Genomic DNA, 18,773 nt, shown 5'->3' with positions numbered 1-18,773 from the left:
ATGTCTCATTGGAGCAAAACAGCACGCTACAGAGAATGACTGAGTATGGACTAACTGAGGGTCGTTACCGCTGCTTTGGTTACAATGACTTTGGTTCCGGCTGATTTGGCGTGCAAATACTTTTTCTTCTGCCATCAGGGGGGTGCGGGGCCAGGGATTAGCTTGGACGGACCCCCAGGTGCAGCGTGGCTCCCCCTCCCACTTTGCCCCTCATACTGCCCAACTTCTTCTGTCTGCCAGTGACAGGGTCTCAGCTGCCGCCTGCACGCCCGGGGTCCTGGCTGCTGGCCCTGCGCTCCACAGGGCTTGGGCTGCTGGCCCTCCCGCCTGGGGTCCCTAGGGACAGCTCTGTCCACCATTACAGATTTTTTTTCTGAGAACCCCCGACACATTTCGCGAACCGCAGTTTGTGAACCACTGCTCTATGTTCATGTTTGTTCATGTAATGATTAAGGATAAACAACCCACAGACTTAAAGGTTACTTTACTTGTGCAGCGTGGTGACATGCCAAAAGCTAACTCTCACCAGAAGCTGGATTATTATGCAAGTGCTTTTAAAATATTTGAAACTTTTTATTTTAAGAGAAGAATGAATATTTGGTCCAGTATTTTAAAACCATTTTACACTGTTTCCTCTAGCACTATTTTTTGCACAGATTTATCTAATATCGCTGCAGGTACAATTAATATAATTTATTATGAAAATATCAGAACATAAATATTAAAGGAACATACTTGACTTTAAATCTGTTCAGTTTACTTTTAACAATTTTTTTTTTAAATCTTAAATACTATATCTGTCCCCGAGTCTAGTTGGCAATTTTTGCTTTTAAATGTTTTTTTCTTTGTCATTGCTGTAAATGACTTGTATAAATACAGGAAACTGATTATGCAAGGGGAAACACTGAAACTTCATTTGTTTGCACGTTGTGTATAGTCAGAATAAAATTACTAAGGAATAATATATTTTTTAAAATCTTTGTTGTAGTGTTATGACGTGTCACTTGTAATAATATTAGGTTTTCAAAAATGAGGTGGATGATGTATTCTTTAAATATGTTTAAGTAGTTAAGGATCAAGTTGAGGGGACAGGTCTTAACCATGTTAAAAATCTCACATTAGCTACTCTGTTCCACTTATTAAGGTGCCAGTGATGATGCTGTTAGTTGCTCAGTGATGCTTGAAATACTGAACACTCTCTCAAAGTCATCTGATCCCTTTCAACATGCTGTCATATTCCTTTTCAATGGCGCAGAAGAAAATATCTTGCAGGTAAGATTAATTAGTATGCCAGATTTATAAAACATGCATAATCGGAACCCTGAATTAAAGATGATTGACAAAGGAAATAGTAATTATAGGTATAACTTGTATTTTACAAGTCTAAATGTCAGTTACAGATGTTAATCTGCTTTTCAATTATCTGAGGAAAAGCTACTTGCTACTTAAAATTAACTTTATACCTGAATTATGAATGCTCACAATGTTGCTTTAATGAGTAGGTTCCTAAGTGTTGCAAGTAAGATGCAGCATCATGTGTTGCTCAGCTCAGAGGACTGAGACTCTCGACTCTTGGGTTCTCCCCAGCTCTACCTCTCACTGGTGTGAAGTTGAGTTTAAAAAAAAAAAAAAAGTCAGTTCTCTGTGCATCATTTATATTTGTTTTCAGATGGGTGAAATACTTAACTCCCAGACTTAATATTTGTAAATGTTTTGATTTCCTATGACAGATGTTACAGAAGTGCAAATTGATTATTTTATTTGTTTGCTTTAAAGTGTCTTTTGTCACGGTTGGCAAGTCACAAACTGATGTTATAGCCATTCGTTTCCTCCTTTGCCCTCCCCTGAAAAAGTATTTTAATGCTGTATAACTTTCTATCAGTGAAAGTTAACAGACCTTGTAACTCTAAAGGCTCATCTACTCTACAGGCATGATTCTCACTTAGATTAAGGTCACTTTTTTACATAATTCTGGAAGTGTAAAGTAGTCTTAGTGCTCAATTTACATTTACACTACAAGTCTAACCATACTAGTGTACTGTTATGGAAGTCTGTGTATTGTTATGTGGTTCTTCATTTATAATTCAGGTGGAACAATTTGGTTAGTAAGCCATAGTAGGGAACCTGTTGCATTCATGATAATCAGTAGTAATTAGCTAAATATGTTTTATTTTGTTATTACAAAAACAGATCGAAAACACCCTAACTATGCTAAACTATTGTTTGTAGGCATGTAAGCTCTTTGAGATAAACACTGTGTGTCTGTGTTTGTAAAGGGCCTGGCTGATTGGACTTTCTAGTATGTAATGATATACATATTAAATATGTGGATTGGACACCAAACAATCAACATGAACATAAGGGTTTTTGAGGGCATGAAGAAAGAGGAGACTTGGTGGTGGTGTCATGGATGCAGATGAGTGAATTCTGTTATGTTGATGGCGGCTCTTCTCTGTGCTCTCAAGTAAACTTCTGGCTTCACCTGAATGCACCTATGATCTTTCCCTGTCAAAATCTGAATTCTAGGTGCCTCTGATGGAAAATAATCTATAGGCTTTGTCTTAAAGATGTTTGACCTATATCTTCTTTGCTTCCTGTCAAGGCTAGTCATGGCTTCATTACACAACACCGCTGGGCCAAGTCGATTAGAGCATTTATTAACCTGGAGGCAGCAGGTGTAGGAGGGAAAGAGCTTGTGTTTCAAACAGGTATGATCATGCATTACATTTCCCACTTGTATACATGAGTTGGTTGTGTTTTATTTAGAACAAAAACAAACAAACTAAAGCTTTCTTATTAGAAACAAACTTCTTAGAGAATATTGCAAATAACCCATGAGGTCGATGAGAATAAATTTCACACCATGCAGAATCCCTATCATATCCTTACCTTACAGATAACGTACTATTGAACAGGTTTAATTACCCTAAGGCTGTGGCACAAGCAGAGACCGTCATTGTGAAGACATGAGGCAACATGTCGTCTTAATGCCAATTTTTTGGTACTTTTTTCCATAATGAATTTAAAATGGAATATTGGCTTTAATCTTAGTTTCCTGGCTCTCATCTGTCAACCTTAAATTTTTAACCATAAAATACACTTTGGGATCCTTTAAAATTCCATCTAACTCCTTTGAAAAAAACACAACTGTTTTATGCTGTGAAATTCACAGGCAGAAAATCCTCTGCAGCACAGCTGGGGCTTTAATGGCAGCAGTTGTAGTTCCATTTTGTGTTGAAGTAGTTGGTACAAAACAGATCAGTGGAATGGTGGGATAATCCTGATGCTGTACTTCCTAACATCTTAAATGAGTGCATTTTGTTTTTTCTGTTGGAAGCACAAACCTGGTTCTTTCCAGAGCTTTCTGCTGACCACAGCTCTGCAGAAATATAAATGGGCTGGTGATAAACTTCTGTTGTGTCCTGGTTGGGCTGCAGATTTCCCTCTGCTGCACCAGTTTATATATTGGTTCTACGGAAAACTTCAGTAGAGAGTTTTTCGAAACAATGAATTTGACATATTGCTGGAGAAATAATGTGGGAGCGGAGGAGTCTCCCAAACATATCCTTAGGTAGTGGGGAGGAGGGTCCGAAAGCATTGAAAAGGAGACAGTCAAAACAAAGCCCTAAAATATGAAACATATCAAAATATTCAGATTCCTGCACTGACACTTATTTTTCCTAAGAATTACTTGATATCTGCCTAAGGAACAATAGAGGCCTTGCTGTGCTTGAGTGCATTAATCCATGCTACTGTGTTGTCATTTTAATGACTATACACATTATAAATGACTCCTGTATATCCAGTTATTACATTAAAGGAGCTCTTGAATTAAGTGTTGGTTAGAGCAGAAGTTTTCAACCTCTCCAGACCACTGTACCCCTTTCAGGAGTCTGATTTGTCTTGTGTACCCCCAAGCTTCCTCACTTAAAAACTACTTGCTTACAAAATCAGACAAAAATACAAAAGTGTTACAGAACACTATTACTGAAAAATTGCTTACTTTCTAATTTTTATCATATAATTATAAAATAAATCAATTGGAATATAAATATTGTACTTACATTTCTGTGTAGTATATACAGCAGTATAAACAAGTCATTGTCTGTATGAAATTTTAGTTTGTACTGACTTCGCTAGTGCTTTTCATGTAGCCTGTTGTAAAACTAGGCAAATATCTAGATGAGTTGATTTACCCTTTGGAATACCTCTGCGTACCCCCAGGGGCACATGTACCCCTGCTTGAAGACCACTGGGGTAGAGTAATGAACCTGAGACAGGAAGTCAGGAATGTCTGAGAACTGTTCCCAGTTTTACCAGTGACTCACTATGTCATCATCACCATATTACTTAATCTATTTCCCAGTCAGTGAAGTGGGAGACTAATACTGCTAATACCTCTTCAAGAGTTTTGGGGATTTGGTAGAAGTTTATACATTGCTTTAAAGATCTAAAGTACTAAATGAAGGCTAAATATTACTACCCTTCAGATGAAGTAAGAAATACTCCCTTAGGGGAAAGTGATTTACTTTGTTATGCATTTTCAAACAGTTATGTCTCTTACTTCCTTTCCAGGTATTAAATTGATAATTAAATGCATTTAAAGAAATGGTTCTTGAAAAAATGCTTAACTTAATCTTCTCCTTTGACAATAGAGGTGTTCCAAACAGCATTTAAAAAGTGTTGCTGACTTGTTTAAACTAATGTAATCTTCTGAAATGCTGGCATCAACAAACTTCTGTACTAAACGGGAAAGTATTTACAAGATCAACAAGCAAAAAGCCAGGTGAATCACTGCAGAAGTGCTCTGTGTGCTGGGAGTAGCCAAGAGGGCCCATTGTCACAACCAATGCCATGATTTCAGTATAAGATTATTAATCTAGTCTGGAGAGACAAAGAGAGAGGTATTTCTGGAAGGAGTTTTAAAACGAAGAAGGGCATTTCAAAAAACCTTGTGCTATTGTGCCACTAGTTCACCCTGTTATGTTACTTCTAAGGAGAGTTAAGTGCTCCTGTCACTATAGATATTCAAACGTGAAATTAGTTCTCAGTCCTCCAGTAGAACGTAATGATAACACTCTAACTGACTTCAGTGCGAGCAAGATATGGCTCTTGAGGCTGTTCTGTAGGGAACAGTACTGATTGGAAGTGAAAGAGATGGACTGAATGATCTGACGGCTCTTCCATTAACAGTGACATGGGATTTCAATAAGTGGTGACTATTTACAATGGTATTGACTGTTTCCAGTACATGGTGCTAACAGTTTGTAGCACAAAGTCAGTGGTATGTAGATTTAAATTAAAAAAAAAAAATAATCAAACTTGTAACTGCTTTAAACAGCTGACTAAGGGGAAGAGTAGAAAAAGCATATCTGTTTCAGTGAATTCTTGAACTTCTCCTAAGCCCTTCTCTCTCCCCCATTTCTTTATCACAGTGAACTACACAGTAATCTTTTCTCTGTCTTTGAAGCTTGTAATCTTGGCATCTTCTTTGACTGAGCCCTCTCCTTTGACCAACACATGTTTAAACCTTGCTGATTCTTCCTGTACAGAATCTCCAAGATCCTACATTTTCTCTTTGCTCACACTGCTAAAACTCTAGTCCATGCCGTGATCATCTTCTGCCATGATTACTGTTAATACCACCTCTCTGGCACTGAAGCCTGCAGCTTCCCCCACTCAAATCTATTCAGAATGTGGCTGCTAAGATACCCTTCCTGGCTCACTGCTCTGTCAGGCCCATCTGAAGTCCCTTGACTGGCATCTCCTCTTCCAGTGCATCAAGCAAAAACGTATTGTCCTTACTTTCAAAGTCCTCCACAACTTTCCCCCAACCTACTTAGCCAGGCTGTTATCACAAGGTCATCTCTTGGCACCACTCGGCCCATGATGCCAGCCTCGGTTGCCTGACTGTGCGAGCACTTTCAGGCTTTCTCTCTCGTACTTCATCTTATGAGTGGGGGAAAAAGCTCAGAATCAAAATCTATAAAGCTGCTTGCCACCTTATCATTGTCAAAACTTGCCTCTTATGTAATGCATACCATAAATAACAGCCTGATAATGGCTAGGAAAGTGGTGAGCTGTAGTCACTGCTACTAAATGGCTAATTGTGCTCATGTTATATTTATCTGTTATCCTGTTTCCCCATCCTAGCCTGCTTATTTGTCTCCTCTGCCTGTGATATCTTCTTAAAAAAAAGGGGGGGGGGCAGCTTGTAGGTGGATTGGAGTGGGAACTGTCATTTTTGTACAGTGACTAGCACCATGGGGCCCAAATTAATTGAGGCATCTATGTGCTACTGCTATATAAATGTTTATTGATCAACAATATGTCCTAGAGAGATACTTAGATTTATAAATTATAAAAAGAGACTGTAGTTTTAGGCCCAGATTAGGAAGGATTTTGGTTTGGGGGCAGGAGGAGGCTTTTGTAAAACCTAATCAAACCATCCTTTCATCTTGGATTAAAACCTCTCCAGAAGAATGTGTAGGTCAAACACTGCATCACTGTGCTATTGCACAAGAGTCAGAAAGTGAAACTGATTGTAATCAAATGAGATTTTTTTTTAAGTTGTGGTAGGGACCACAGTGCTAAATTCCCCAGTACCTCTGTCTGCTCTATGCTGTTCTGATGGTGTGAAGAATCCGTAAACCTGCCAATTGAAGAATCCCCTTTGCCTGGGGAAACCTAAGGTGATGTAGAGCCATGGTAGTGGCTCCCGGCCTATGGAGCCAGCCCCCGAGGGTGCTCAAATCCATGTTGGGATCTGCATGGTGCAGAACTGGCATCAAGATAGGGGTGGGGTGTAGTGTAAACATAGTTTAAATAGGGGAGCAAATTTTGGTTGGACTTATTCCTGGAGGTTTCATCACATGACATAATCTTTAATTAAAGTTTAATCTTTAATTCCTGGGGACGCCAGGACAATCCTGGAGGATTGGTAACACTAGGCTTAAAGCCACCTTGGCTGACTTCCTTCCTAAGCTGTGCTCAGTGCTGGGCTAAAATGGGCTAGGTGCTTTGCTAAAACATAGGACACCATGCTAGCTTATTTCCAGTGTCCAAAATGAACAAAGTATAAAAAGTAAAAATGGTTTAAATAGTGAAAAATAAATTAAACATGCAATTCGAAAAATCCTTGTTCGTAATAATGTCACAGGTAAAGACTTGTGTACTACTTGAATCTTTTGTATGGTGATGTCTTAAGAGATTTACTGAATGACATTAGTAATCTTATGTTAAATCCTCACAGTTTTCAAACAGTTTATTTGAGATTGACTTTAATCTCTCATGATGAACGGGCTTTAACTTGTTTTTAAACACTGAGATTAGTGTTTGTTGCATGGGAAAATGGGATTTGAGCATTGTGAACTGGAGATGTGCAGTAATCCAAACAAGATCTACCTTACTGTTTTATGTTGAACCTATAATCATTGTATCTAATCACTGATACAGTTGTGATTAAGGCTGGTTGTTTGTCATGGGAAACATTTTAGTTTAAAAATAAGAAGGTCATAAAAGCATATAAATTTCCCTTAGGAAATTATGAGATAAGAGAAGGATTTACAATAAAATTGATAATCATGTGTCATGGATCCACAAAACACTCTATGCCTCCAACCAGCGTTTATATGGTGTCTCTGGGAGTGTAATTGTCTTTTTTCCTAGGCCTCCCCTTTTTACAGGGGACAGCCCTGCCACTCAGCTACTCCAAGACTGGGTCCCTGGCTTCAACACCTCTTTTTCTCACCATGGCTCCTTCAGCAGGTCCAAAAGAGCTCAAACCCCTACTGGAGACTTGCCCTCTTGGGAGGTCTGCAACTAGCAAATGTTTGCAGCAACACAGGACAGCCGTTTCAAAACAAGATATCATTTATTAGTCAACTGTAATATAATATTTAGGTCCTTAGATTAGAATGATAAAGCAAAGCCTACCTACATGTGTGTGCTGCAGCACAGAGTGCATGTCTTGCCCAAACATCCGGGATTTCACTCTCTACTGCACTGGGCAGCAGCATTCTTATTATAGTCTAACATCTCAGTTCTTTGTTTCAAGCTCCAGTCACACTTCTTTCACATGTTCAGCCTGCCTTGGCTGGCAATCATTAAAAGTTGAAGTCGGCTGTTGGTCTTCCATTATACCTCCACGGTAACACCATTCATATGTTGATGGTTCTTGCTTGATCATGCATATACCTACTGATGCACACGCAGCCACTTCATTACTTTCCCTCTGCCCTATGATAGAAATTAGGCCCTTCAGACCCTGTGGCCAAAAAAATGTATGACTCCATTTCCCTGATCACTTTTGTATTAATTTTTTAAAAATAGAGAAGTTTCCCGTATTTTTCATGACCTCTTCTTAGTTACTAATATTCCATTATGCTGGATGTATAGAGAATTATTTGTAAATGAATGCACTAAGAAGTGGGCTGGTTGGAATGAAGGACAATGGCATGAAAAACCCTACAAGTCAGTTTTTTTTAATCATAGAGGTCATGGCTCTCAAAGTCAACATGATATAGATATGATCCTGATGAAACTGAAGTTTCCTCTTTCTTCCTGTCCACTTCCAATCTGGTTTACAATCCTTATTCTCAATCTTATGCTCTCACACAGCAACATATTTGAGATATTAACTAAGGAGCAGCATGAAACTTATTTAAGGGAGAAACTGTGGAAACACAGAAGAAAACAGTTTTCCATTCAGGTCTGTTTTTATGGGCGAACACTGATACTTAATCCAGAGACTGTCTAGATGTAATTGAATGTGCCTAGTCCTTCCTTGAGTATTTGCTTTGTTTTGGGGTAGGTGGGTTTAGAATCTACTCCTTCATATCAGGTAGACCTGCCTACAAGATGCACTTAATTAAGATGTTTCCCAGGAATCAGATATTTAAGCCCAGCGATGCCTCCTCTTAGCAGCCTTCACTCCTTTAGTTTTGATCTTGTATATGATTCTCCAGTTTTTGTAAATCTCTTACTCTCTATTGGCAGGGCCTGAAAATCCTTGGTTGGTACAAGCATATGTCTTTGCAGCCAAGCATCCCTTTGCCTCTGTGGTGGCACAGGAAGTGTTTCAGAGTGGAATTATCCCTGCAGATACAGACTTCCGTATCTACAGGGACTTCGGGAATATTCCAGGTATGTTATCAGAAAACCTGTCAATGGGGGGCATTATTTAACCCTTATCTAGATTTATAACAAGGGGACAATCCTGTAAATGCTCACTCATGTAACGGTTTTAGGGTTTGGGCTCTAGGCCATGAGCTCCAAACTGAAACTTGACTTGGTATCTGCTTAAGTTTAGGAGGAACATATTGTGTTTCTCCCCTAGGAAAATAACCCTCATGGTTTTTGGTGTCCCACACAGACTAGGTGCATACACTCAGGGTCCTGAGTGTTCTCTGTTTCAGTGTGTCTTCATTCTCTGTCAGCCCCTTGACTTCTAGCACACTATGCTAAATGCCATGGCACACTGAAAATTCTCTGACTTTTAAATTGTGGATTAATATAGCGAACTACAGTTGATCTTAATTAAACCGAAAAGGGACCACATTGTCAAAGTACAGCAGGTTTGAAAGTATAAAATGCTTTCCTCTGACAGCATTGACCACAGTATCACATTATAGCTGAGGTTAATATCACCTCACATGTATAGGTTATGGAAAGCTGCTACCCTTGTCACCTTGCAATCCAGGTATATGGGCTACAGAAACTTGCTCATTTCTGGCATATGAGTTGGCAATGGCAGTTTTTGCAACCAGTGTTAATAAAACCAATGGGTCCCCCAGGGAGAAAGAGAGCCTATTACAGGGGGCAACCACATGGGGAAAATTACTTACTTAAAAATCAGGAAAATCTCTTGGAAATCAAATATATATTATAGCATAGTTACATTTAAAGCATTTAAATTCAAAGTGGGGGAAAAAACCCCACTTGGAACCAAGAATTAAAAGAAAAATTATGTATGTAAGGAATAGACAGGGGAAAAAAGAAGCATCACTTTTAGATTTGTAACTGTTATGGCTGCAATCTTACTACTTTCATTGCAGTAGTCATGCTCCAGATGGTCAGGAATGGGGACTTTTGACTCCTTAGTTTACAATTCACACTAATCCCTTTTTCCTAACAACTTAAATAATGGGTGGTTTAATTGGAGAAGACAGCACAAAATGACATCTCATTTGGCACAAATGCTAAAGGAAAATAGATTTCTATAGGAGGAGGAGGATTTAAGGTATTTTAATATGTCTAGCTTTGAATGAACACTGAGGTATCTTGTTCTCTAGAAAAGTGGTCTGCACAGAGTGACGCGTAAGGACATGGCTAAAACAAAGTATTGTACTGCGTGCTCTGAACTGTTCTAAAGCACACTTCTAATCTCAAAATGGATTGTGTAAGCATAGTACCGTCTGATGTAGCTAATCTGGGTCCATCTGTGTTTGGAAACGTATCTGCTCTTATTAGGTGGCAAATGAGTTTTTATTGCCTTTCTTCTGATAGCCATGCAGAGCGAAAACAGCTGTGTTTGAGAAATGGATTCTATTCATTCTTGTGCACCAACAGAATGATTTGTTTTGATCAGCTACATCGATACAAAATCAGTGACAGCACTAAGTATGCAGGTGTACTACTGTGAGCGTACACACTATGAATTGCACAGGGGTACACTGAAGGCATCATTTGGCTTGCAGAACCTCTGCTAGTGGTGATTCATGGGAAGGAAAGCTTGATTCTTGGATCCCAGGTAGACTTTGCAGGACTGGCAATTACAAAAAAATCTCTTTTTACCTGTAAGGTGACCACACAGAATTGTTAAGCGGTGGTAGTCATGCAATCTCAGGATTACATTTTCTAGTTGCTTTTCTGTGTATAACCACACTGAATTTTTAGCGATGATGTTGGGAAAGCACAAAATTTGGAATTTGGCCGTTGGCTGGTAAGAGTGATATTCCACTGCTTCAGGCAGACAACCAGTCACCAAATAAACTATGGAAGGTGATAGGGGGCTTATGCTGTCCTTGGAGGCTAGAGGCTAGCCTCATTAGAGAATCAGGTGATCAGGAATATTGGTATAGGCATGACTTTCTACAGTAGAGGGAAGTTGTGTGTATAAAGAGCAGGCATGGCAGTAAAATACAGAAGGACCAAATATTTTCATATACCTTTAATTAAATATGTCCATGTTCTGTTACAAAATTGGTTCTTAAGCAGTCTTATTACATGTGGTAAACTGTTCAAGTCATAGTAGTCAAAAGTGGGTTACATTGGTAGAACAAAACTATTTTTTATTTTGTAAAATGTTCTGAAAGCTTTCAAGTGTTTGATTAGGTTTAGGTAACTTTAATCATAGTCCTTTTCTATCTTCATAGGAATAGACTTGGCTTTTATTGAAAATGGCTACATTTACCATACAAAATATGACACACCAGACAGAATTCTAACGGATTCAATTCAGAGAGCAGGTTGGTATTCAGACTTCCATCAAAAATTTGATAAAGAATGTGGCTAAATGGAAATTGCTTCCTTTTCCTACTAATCCTTATCATAGCCCCTATAAGTTGGAAATTTCTTAACGATTAGTGATGCATAATCTAAACATTGGTAAACCTCAAAAGAAATAAAACTTCTCAGAATTCAGTGGCTCGTGATTTGTAACAATCCCTGGAGCCTCTTTCAGATTGAAATCTGGCCAGGCCAGTGGTGACCAAATTCATCGCCCTCTGAGGACTGTTCAAAGATCTACCTCTGGCCATTTTCCTATGGGCAAATATCCACAATACTTTGCAACCTTGTTTAATATTCTCCACAAGGAGACTGAGGGTTAAATGGGTGGCATGGAGACTGAATCGCCTCTAGAATTGGTCCTTCCCAAACCAGGGCAGAACCAAAATGGCAGGACAGCCTGTGCAAGCTTCTGCTGCTGCCACAGCCCATATTTTATTATTTCCATGGATAAAGAGGAGAATTCACTTCCCAGATCGGTCAATATTTCACCTTTTTATAAGCACTAAATTTACTCTTAAGTAGAGAATCTGTAAAAGTAATTATTAATAGATTTTTTTGAAAAACCACAACAGCCAAAAGTGTGTGCTAGCCACCACCAGAAATATTAACAAAATTAGTGTCTTCTTTCTTTGACTGACAGAATTAAATCAGGTTTACTCTTTCCAGGCTTGTTTCTCAATCTTTTTATAGGCACTCAAGCAACAGTTGTCCTCTTGTAGTCATGACCAAATTATATAGCTAATATTTATTCAGTTTTAGTTGAAGGAATTGGGTCAGCAGCAGAGTTCTGTGAATAACTTTCATGGAGATCAAACAGTTTTAATTTTTTTTTTTAAGTAATACAGTTGCAAGATGCCCTAGTGTACTTCTGTTTTGTCCCCTATCCCTGTTGTAAAGCTGATGCTCCTCATTTTGATAATTTGTTACAGCAAAAGCAGTTCACTGCTTAAAGCTTGGTTCCCAAGGATTTTTATATCAAGGGTCACTATGTAGGTTTAGAACAGTGGTTCTCAAACTGTGGGTCAGGACCCCAAAGTGGGTTGTAACCCAATTTTAATGGGATCGCCAGAGTTGGTTTAGACTTGCTGGGGCTCAGGGCTGAAGCCCAAACTCCACTGCCTGGGGCCGAAGCCGAAGCATTCAGCCCTGGGCGACAGGGCTCAGGTTACAGGCCCCCTGACTGGAGCTGAAGCCCTTGGGCTTTGGCTTTGACCCCTACCCTGCCCAGGGCAGTGAGGCTTTGGCGCCCCACCTGGGGCAATGGGAGTCAGGCGGACTTAAGCTTCGGTCCCCCCTCCTGGGGTTGAGTAGTAATTTTTGTTGTCAGAAGAGGGTCACGGTGAAGTTTGAGAAGTCCTGGTTTAGAAGAATATTTTGCATTGTGTGTAATCAAATATGAAATGATAGCTAAAAGATTAATTAAACACATTTCTAATGTGATGTAGAAGTATAATTTTAGGATGTAATATTTTTCTTTTTTTATAACATCTATATATAGAACTATGCACTTGTCTTTCCTATTTTCATATTGTCTTTTTTCCCCCTTAAACAGGTGACAATATTTTAGGAATGCTAAAATACTTAGCAACATCAGATAAATTGGCCAAATCTTTTGACTATCGGCATGGAAATGTGGTCTTCTTTGATGTGTTTGGTCTGTTTGTCCTGGCCTACCCTGCTCGTGTTGGCACCATCATGAACTATATAATAACTGCAGTCACTGTCCTTTATCTAGGAAAAAAAATATTACAGCCCAGAAACAGGGGTAAGTCCAGCTAAGAACAATGTGATTTTTCTGAAGAGGAGGAACTTGGTAAGTTTTTAAATAAACAGGAGCTAATATGATAGGAAATTATCAGCAGATTATGCAATTACTTGCATAGATGAACTTTGAAATGGATATTGTGTACTCAGTGGCTTGTGTCAGTTGCTTTGGAGCTCATTGTATTAAGTCACTCGAGCATGAAATGACTACAGTGATAAAGGGATATCCTCATAGGCCCAAAATCAAGAATGTGTTGTAGCTCAGCTTTTCATGACATGTTTAAAAGTTAAAAACAGCCACCTGAAATTATTTCAAAATTACTCAGGGTCCAGTTTGTTAGTTTTAGTAACAGGCAGGGCTTTTTCCTTTTCCTTCTTTTTTATTTTTATTTTTTTAAGAAAAGGGGTATCTTTTTACATACAAATTTGTTAATATACAGCAGCAAATAATAAAACAGTCTTTAAAAGGAAAAAGGGTACTGAAAGTTATTGAAAGGACCTTGTCCATGTAGGCTAAATAGACTCATAGACTTTAAGGTCAGAAGGGACCATCGTGATTATCTAGTCTGACCTCCTGCACATTGCAGGCCACAGAATCTCACCCACTCCTGAAATAGACCCCTAAACCCTGGCTGAGTTACTGAAGTCCTCAAATCATGGTTTAAAGACTTCAAGTTACAGAGAATCCACCATTTACACTAGTTTAAACCTGCAAGTGACCCATGGCACATGCTGCAGAGGAAGGTGGAACCCCCCCCCTCCCCCCCACCAGGGTCTCAGCCAATCTGACCTGGGGGAAAATTTCTTCCTATCCCAAATGCCCTGCAATTAAGCCTCCTTTAATTATTGGGAGGGGAGAACAAGCACAGAACTAATAATTATATAATAATATAACTTAATAAAGCAATACTTTTATCAAAACTTTATAAACAAAACCAAACCCACGGAAACTACCTTCTTTCTCTGGGAAAACATAAACTGGAATCCTTAAAAAACAAAATCTTTCCTGAAGTTTCCTAGGCTGTGGGATAATCTCTCAAGGGAAATGCCCTGAACAAATCACTAGTTCAGTAAGAAAGGATCTTGTAGTGATAAGGGCATGGGGTGGATAGCTTAGGCCCTGATGCTGCGAAGGAATCTTCAGCTGCAGACCCCTAAACCTACATTGCATCTTATTTAATTGCTTTAATGACCAAGGTGATCATTGTTGTAATTTTAGTCCCAGTATAGCACCCTAACTGCAAAATGTAGCTAATAAAATGGCCCATTGCATTCAAGTTTACTATTTTTTCTCTCTTCCTTAGCTATTAACTACATGAAGGAGCTCTCCATTGCATTTGGCTTCACACTGTTAAGTTGGTTCTCCACATTAGTGACTGTCCTTATTGTGGCAGTGTTCATCTCTCTCATCGGACGGTCTCTTTCTTGGTATAACCACTTCTATGTCTCCATCTTCTTGTATGGAACTGTAGCTGCGGCTAAACTAATCCTCGTGCACACGTTAGCCAAAAAGTTCTATTATAAGGTAAGTGCTGATTCTTTGTAGTTTACTACTTGGTGACATGGAGTAGAAAAATTAGATCATTACTGATGAACAGGGATTTAATAATCTGAACTGTGATAAGTGTTGACTTCTTGAAAGCCCATCAGTTCAGTTGGCTCATAAACTTCATGAAGATTTGTATCTCTGTCAAACATATATTTAAAAGACATCTCTTAGGGGTGTTAAGTTTAATATTTTTAAACATATTATCAAACTGGATCAGTCCCTAGACCCATCTAGCCCAGAATATTGTGTCTGACAGTGACCAATACCAGAAGAAGAAAGGGGAAGAACCGCATGGTAGGATAATTTAAGATAATTCCTCCACATTAGGTCTCATCCTGGTCTCTAGTAGTTAAATTGGTTTAACCCTGAAGCATGAGGTTTCAACATTCTTGTTATCACTAATTATGATGACTCTGCATATTCTTTATCTATGTAGTTATTCAGTCATTCTTTGAAGCTTGTTAAGTTTTTTGGCTTCAGATAACTGCCTGTGGCAATTAGTTCCTCAAATTAATCAGAGACTGTGTGGAAAAGTGGTCCCTTTTATTTGTTTTGAATTTTCCACCTTTTAAATTTTATTAAGTGCCCCCTTAGTCTTGTGTTATAAGGCAGAGAGAACAGACGTTCCCAGTCTGCCTTCTGTATACTATTCATTAATTTATATACTTTTATCATGTTCCCTCTTATTTGTCTCCTTTCTAAGATAACAATCCCAGTCTTTTCAATCTCGTCATATGAGTTTTTCCCTGGCTTTGATCATTCTCTTGTTGCTCTTCTGTGAATTTCTAATTCTGCACTTTCCATTTTGAGTACTGCATACAGTATTCTAGGTGAGGCCATACCATTGATTTATATAATGGCATTATAATTTCCATGTTATTCATCCCATTCCTTATACATCCTAATTTCTTGTTTGTTTTTTTGACCACAGCTGCACATTGAGTAGAGGTCTTCACTGAGCTATCTACAGTGACATCCAGGCCTCTTTCTTGAGTTAATATAGTTAATTTAGAACCCTGTAAGATGTATCGGTAGTTTACATTTTCACCTCCTGTGAGCATTACTTTGCATTATTGACATTGAATTTCATTTGCCATCATGTTGCTATGATGTTCCGGGGTGCAATCCAGACATTGAAGGGCTGTGTCGCCTTTGTCCTGCAACCTGGGGTGCCTCGCAGTGCTTTGCTGCCGTAACTTGCAACTTTGGCCCCTCAATAAACAACAAAACAGCATACAGGTCACACCCTGAGCGTCTGCTGGCAGGCTGCAGCTATACATGCTTCAGTCACACTCTGGTTTCCACCAGCCTTGGTTACCACTTGCATGGTGACCTCAACGCACTCCCAATCCCAAATTTCCCCTCAAAATGTATGTTCTGCACTGTCCAACCCCCTCCTGGAGAGCTCAGATATTTTAGGTCTGTTGCCCCTCTAAGGGGATCAATATCCAACAGTCCTGCTAGTTTAAATGGAGTTATCTCACAGTCCAGTTTAACTACAACACTGGATTAGTTTTGATTAAAGACTAAAACAAGTTTATTTAAATACAAGAAGATAGGTTTTAAGTGAGTACAAGTATAAGATATTAAAATCAGAAATGGTTACAAGAGAAATAAAGATGAAATGGTTTCTAGTACTAAAACTTAACAAACTTGACTTGGTGAAGGTGAAATCCCTTACCACATGTTTTCAGTAACATTGCTAACCAGTGTTAAAAATGTGCCTAATCTTGCCTGTGGACCCTGGTGCTTCCTTTGGGGAAAAAAAAAATAACCCCCACATTTGGACAATATAGAATACTATATTAAAAAAAAAAGGCTTTAATGTAATTGTATATGCAGTAATAACACTGAGTATATAGGAAGAGGCATAGTTACAGCTGCTGATAAAACTGTAACTCAGAATCTTCTTAAGTGTTTGTGAAATGTGTTTTCATGTGGTTACAGACAAACCATTTGCTACATATGAAAGTAACAAGCCATGTGCATAAAACATACATCTAGAAAATGTTGCCTGCCTTTTCCTTTAATTCTCTCTTCCTTCCCTCCAACGTCCAAACTAATCTGTTAAACTACTTTTTTTGAATCCGCTCTGATATAGCATCTAATTGTATAGCTCCATAAAGGGAAAGAAATTGGTGTGGCAGTGTTTATAAAAGGATAGATGGTGACCAAACAAAACTTTAGCTGTGTATAAGCAACAGAAATTTGCAATAGTGGCCTTAAGAGATCTGATATATACTGATCACTGAGCAGGCTAATTCTGTATTTTTTCTTTTTTTTTTCTTTACAGAATAGAAATGAGCAGTACCTGGGGGAGATGTTCTTTGATGTCTCACTTCTTGTTTGGTCTATTGCATTGGTTCTAATCACTCAACTAGGCCTTTGCTCAGCATTCATCTGTGCAATGTGGGTAGCGTTTCCTTTACTCACAAAGCTATTGACCTATAGAGAATTCAAACAAAAAGGTAAAAATGTATTTTTTTTTATTTGACAACCTGGGAGCTTTAAACAAAAATAACTTCTCTGAACTCTGAATTATTCTGACTTAAGAAAGCCAGTAGCATTTTTGTTAGGAATAACTATAACCTTGATAGAAAGGCAGCTTTTAAGAATAGAGCAGATATGTAGGAGTGGCTTGAGTCATCTATATAATTAGAGCCCTGTGTGGATACAAAATTTGTGTCTGCATCCAATCCGCGATCCACAAAAATGGTCCATGGATATCTGCCTCCGCAGACGCAGATATCCACAGATACAAAGCGGATATCCACGGATTTGCAGGGCTCTATATATAATATTCCAGTATTGTCACCCTGAAGCCTAGAATGTCTGAGTCAGTGTGAAGCTATGGAAACAGCAACAAGCATGTCTCTTTGTTCAGAATATCACCAGGTTCAATCATCACTAGGTTTTGCATCCACTTTCTAAGTTCTCAGCTATTTTGACTTTACGAATTACACCTGTTTGGTGTACGGCTACACGTCTATGCCAAGCCAAGAGTCATAGACCATTGTAATATAAGAGGTAACTCAACCTGTCACCACCCTTACTTTACAACTAATTTGCATGCAACAATTTCTTTGGCCATTTGAGGGAGGAGATGTGGCTTATTTGGCCCAAATGCTACACCCATGTGAGAGAGCCTCGGCTTTTGGCGACTAGTATAATATATATCAGTATAGACTCAGAGGGGCAAATTATCAGTGTATTCAGTTATGATCATTGTTCAAATACACCTCTACCCCGATATAACGCTGTCCTCTGGAGCCAAAAAATCTTACTGCGTTATAGGTGAAACCGCGTTATATCGAACTTGCTTTGATCTGCCGGAGTGCGCAGCTCCGCCCCCCGGAGCGCTGCTTTACTGCGTTATATCCGAATTCATGTTATATCGGGCCACGTTATATTGGGGTAGAGGTGTATTTAGATGAAAGATGGGACCTAAACCAGTGTCATAGTTAGACACAGATATTGAGACAAAAGTCTGTTTAGCTTTTTTCACAATACAAGTATAGTATTATGTGGCTTTAAAAATGTCTTGCATTGGCATGGTCTGTACCAGATGGAGCCTTCTGTCCATGTAGATGGACCTCGCCCTTGGAAATAGCTTGTATTTGTCCCTTGATATTGTATACAGTAACTAATTAAAACTGTAAATTCTGTATCTTACAGGCTACAGAATATCATGCTTGCTTGTTTTTTTCCTCTCTCCTGTAGGTGCCACAATAAGATTTGTCATAATTTACATGCTGGGAATGTTTATTCCATACCTCTATATAATGTACCTCACCTGGACGATATTTGAAATGTTCATTCCCATCATGGGTCGAAGTGGTACAGAAATTCCACCTGATGTAGTGCTGGCAGCCTTTATCCTTAGCAGCACTGTAATTCTATCTTCCTATTTTGTAAGGAGTTTTTTTTTTTTTTAAACCTTGTAATCCAT

At 38.8% G+C, this 18,773-nt stretch overlaps 1 protein-coding gene across 4 annotated transcripts in view; it reads left to right on the top strand.

The window, feature by feature from the left end:
* Window positions 1-18,773, top strand: part of ERMP1 (endoplasmic reticulum metallopeptidase 1) — a 48,640-nt gene that overhangs the window by 12,486 nt on the left and 17,381 nt on the right. For all 4 annotated transcript variants that reach the window (XR_002909116.3, XR_002909115.3, XM_024218148.2 and 1 more), the window contains exons 3-10: window positions 1,145-1,272; window positions 2,603-2,708; window positions 8,998-9,144; window positions 11,376-11,468; window positions 13,064-13,276; window positions 14,580-14,800; window positions 17,118-17,292; window positions 18,545-18,735. Coding sequence is in view for 2 of the 4 variants with exons in the window: in XM_024218148.2 (XP_024073916.1) it covers window positions 1,145-1,272; window positions 2,603-2,708; window positions 8,998-9,144; window positions 11,376-11,468; window positions 13,064-13,276; window positions 14,580-14,800; window positions 17,118-17,292; window positions 18,545-18,735 (1,274 nt within the window). In the remaining 2 variants the exon portion in view is untranslated. The remainder of the gene's footprint in view (window positions 1-1,144; window positions 1,273-2,602; window positions 2,709-8,997; window positions 9,145-11,375; window positions 11,469-13,063; window positions 13,277-14,579; window positions 14,801-17,117; window positions 17,293-18,544; window positions 18,736-18,773) is intronic.

This window comes from Terrapene carolina, unplaced genomic scaffold (assembly GCF_002925995.2).
Source record: "Terrapene carolina triunguis isolate 2854851 unplaced genomic scaffold, T_m_triunguis-2.0 Scaffold113, whole genome shotgun sequence".
Lineage (NCBI taxonomy): Eukaryota > Metazoa > Chordata > Testudines > Emydidae > Terrapene > Terrapene triunguis.
Note: the sequence above shows the minus strand (reverse complement) of the source record. Positions and strands in the feature narration are given on the sequence as shown.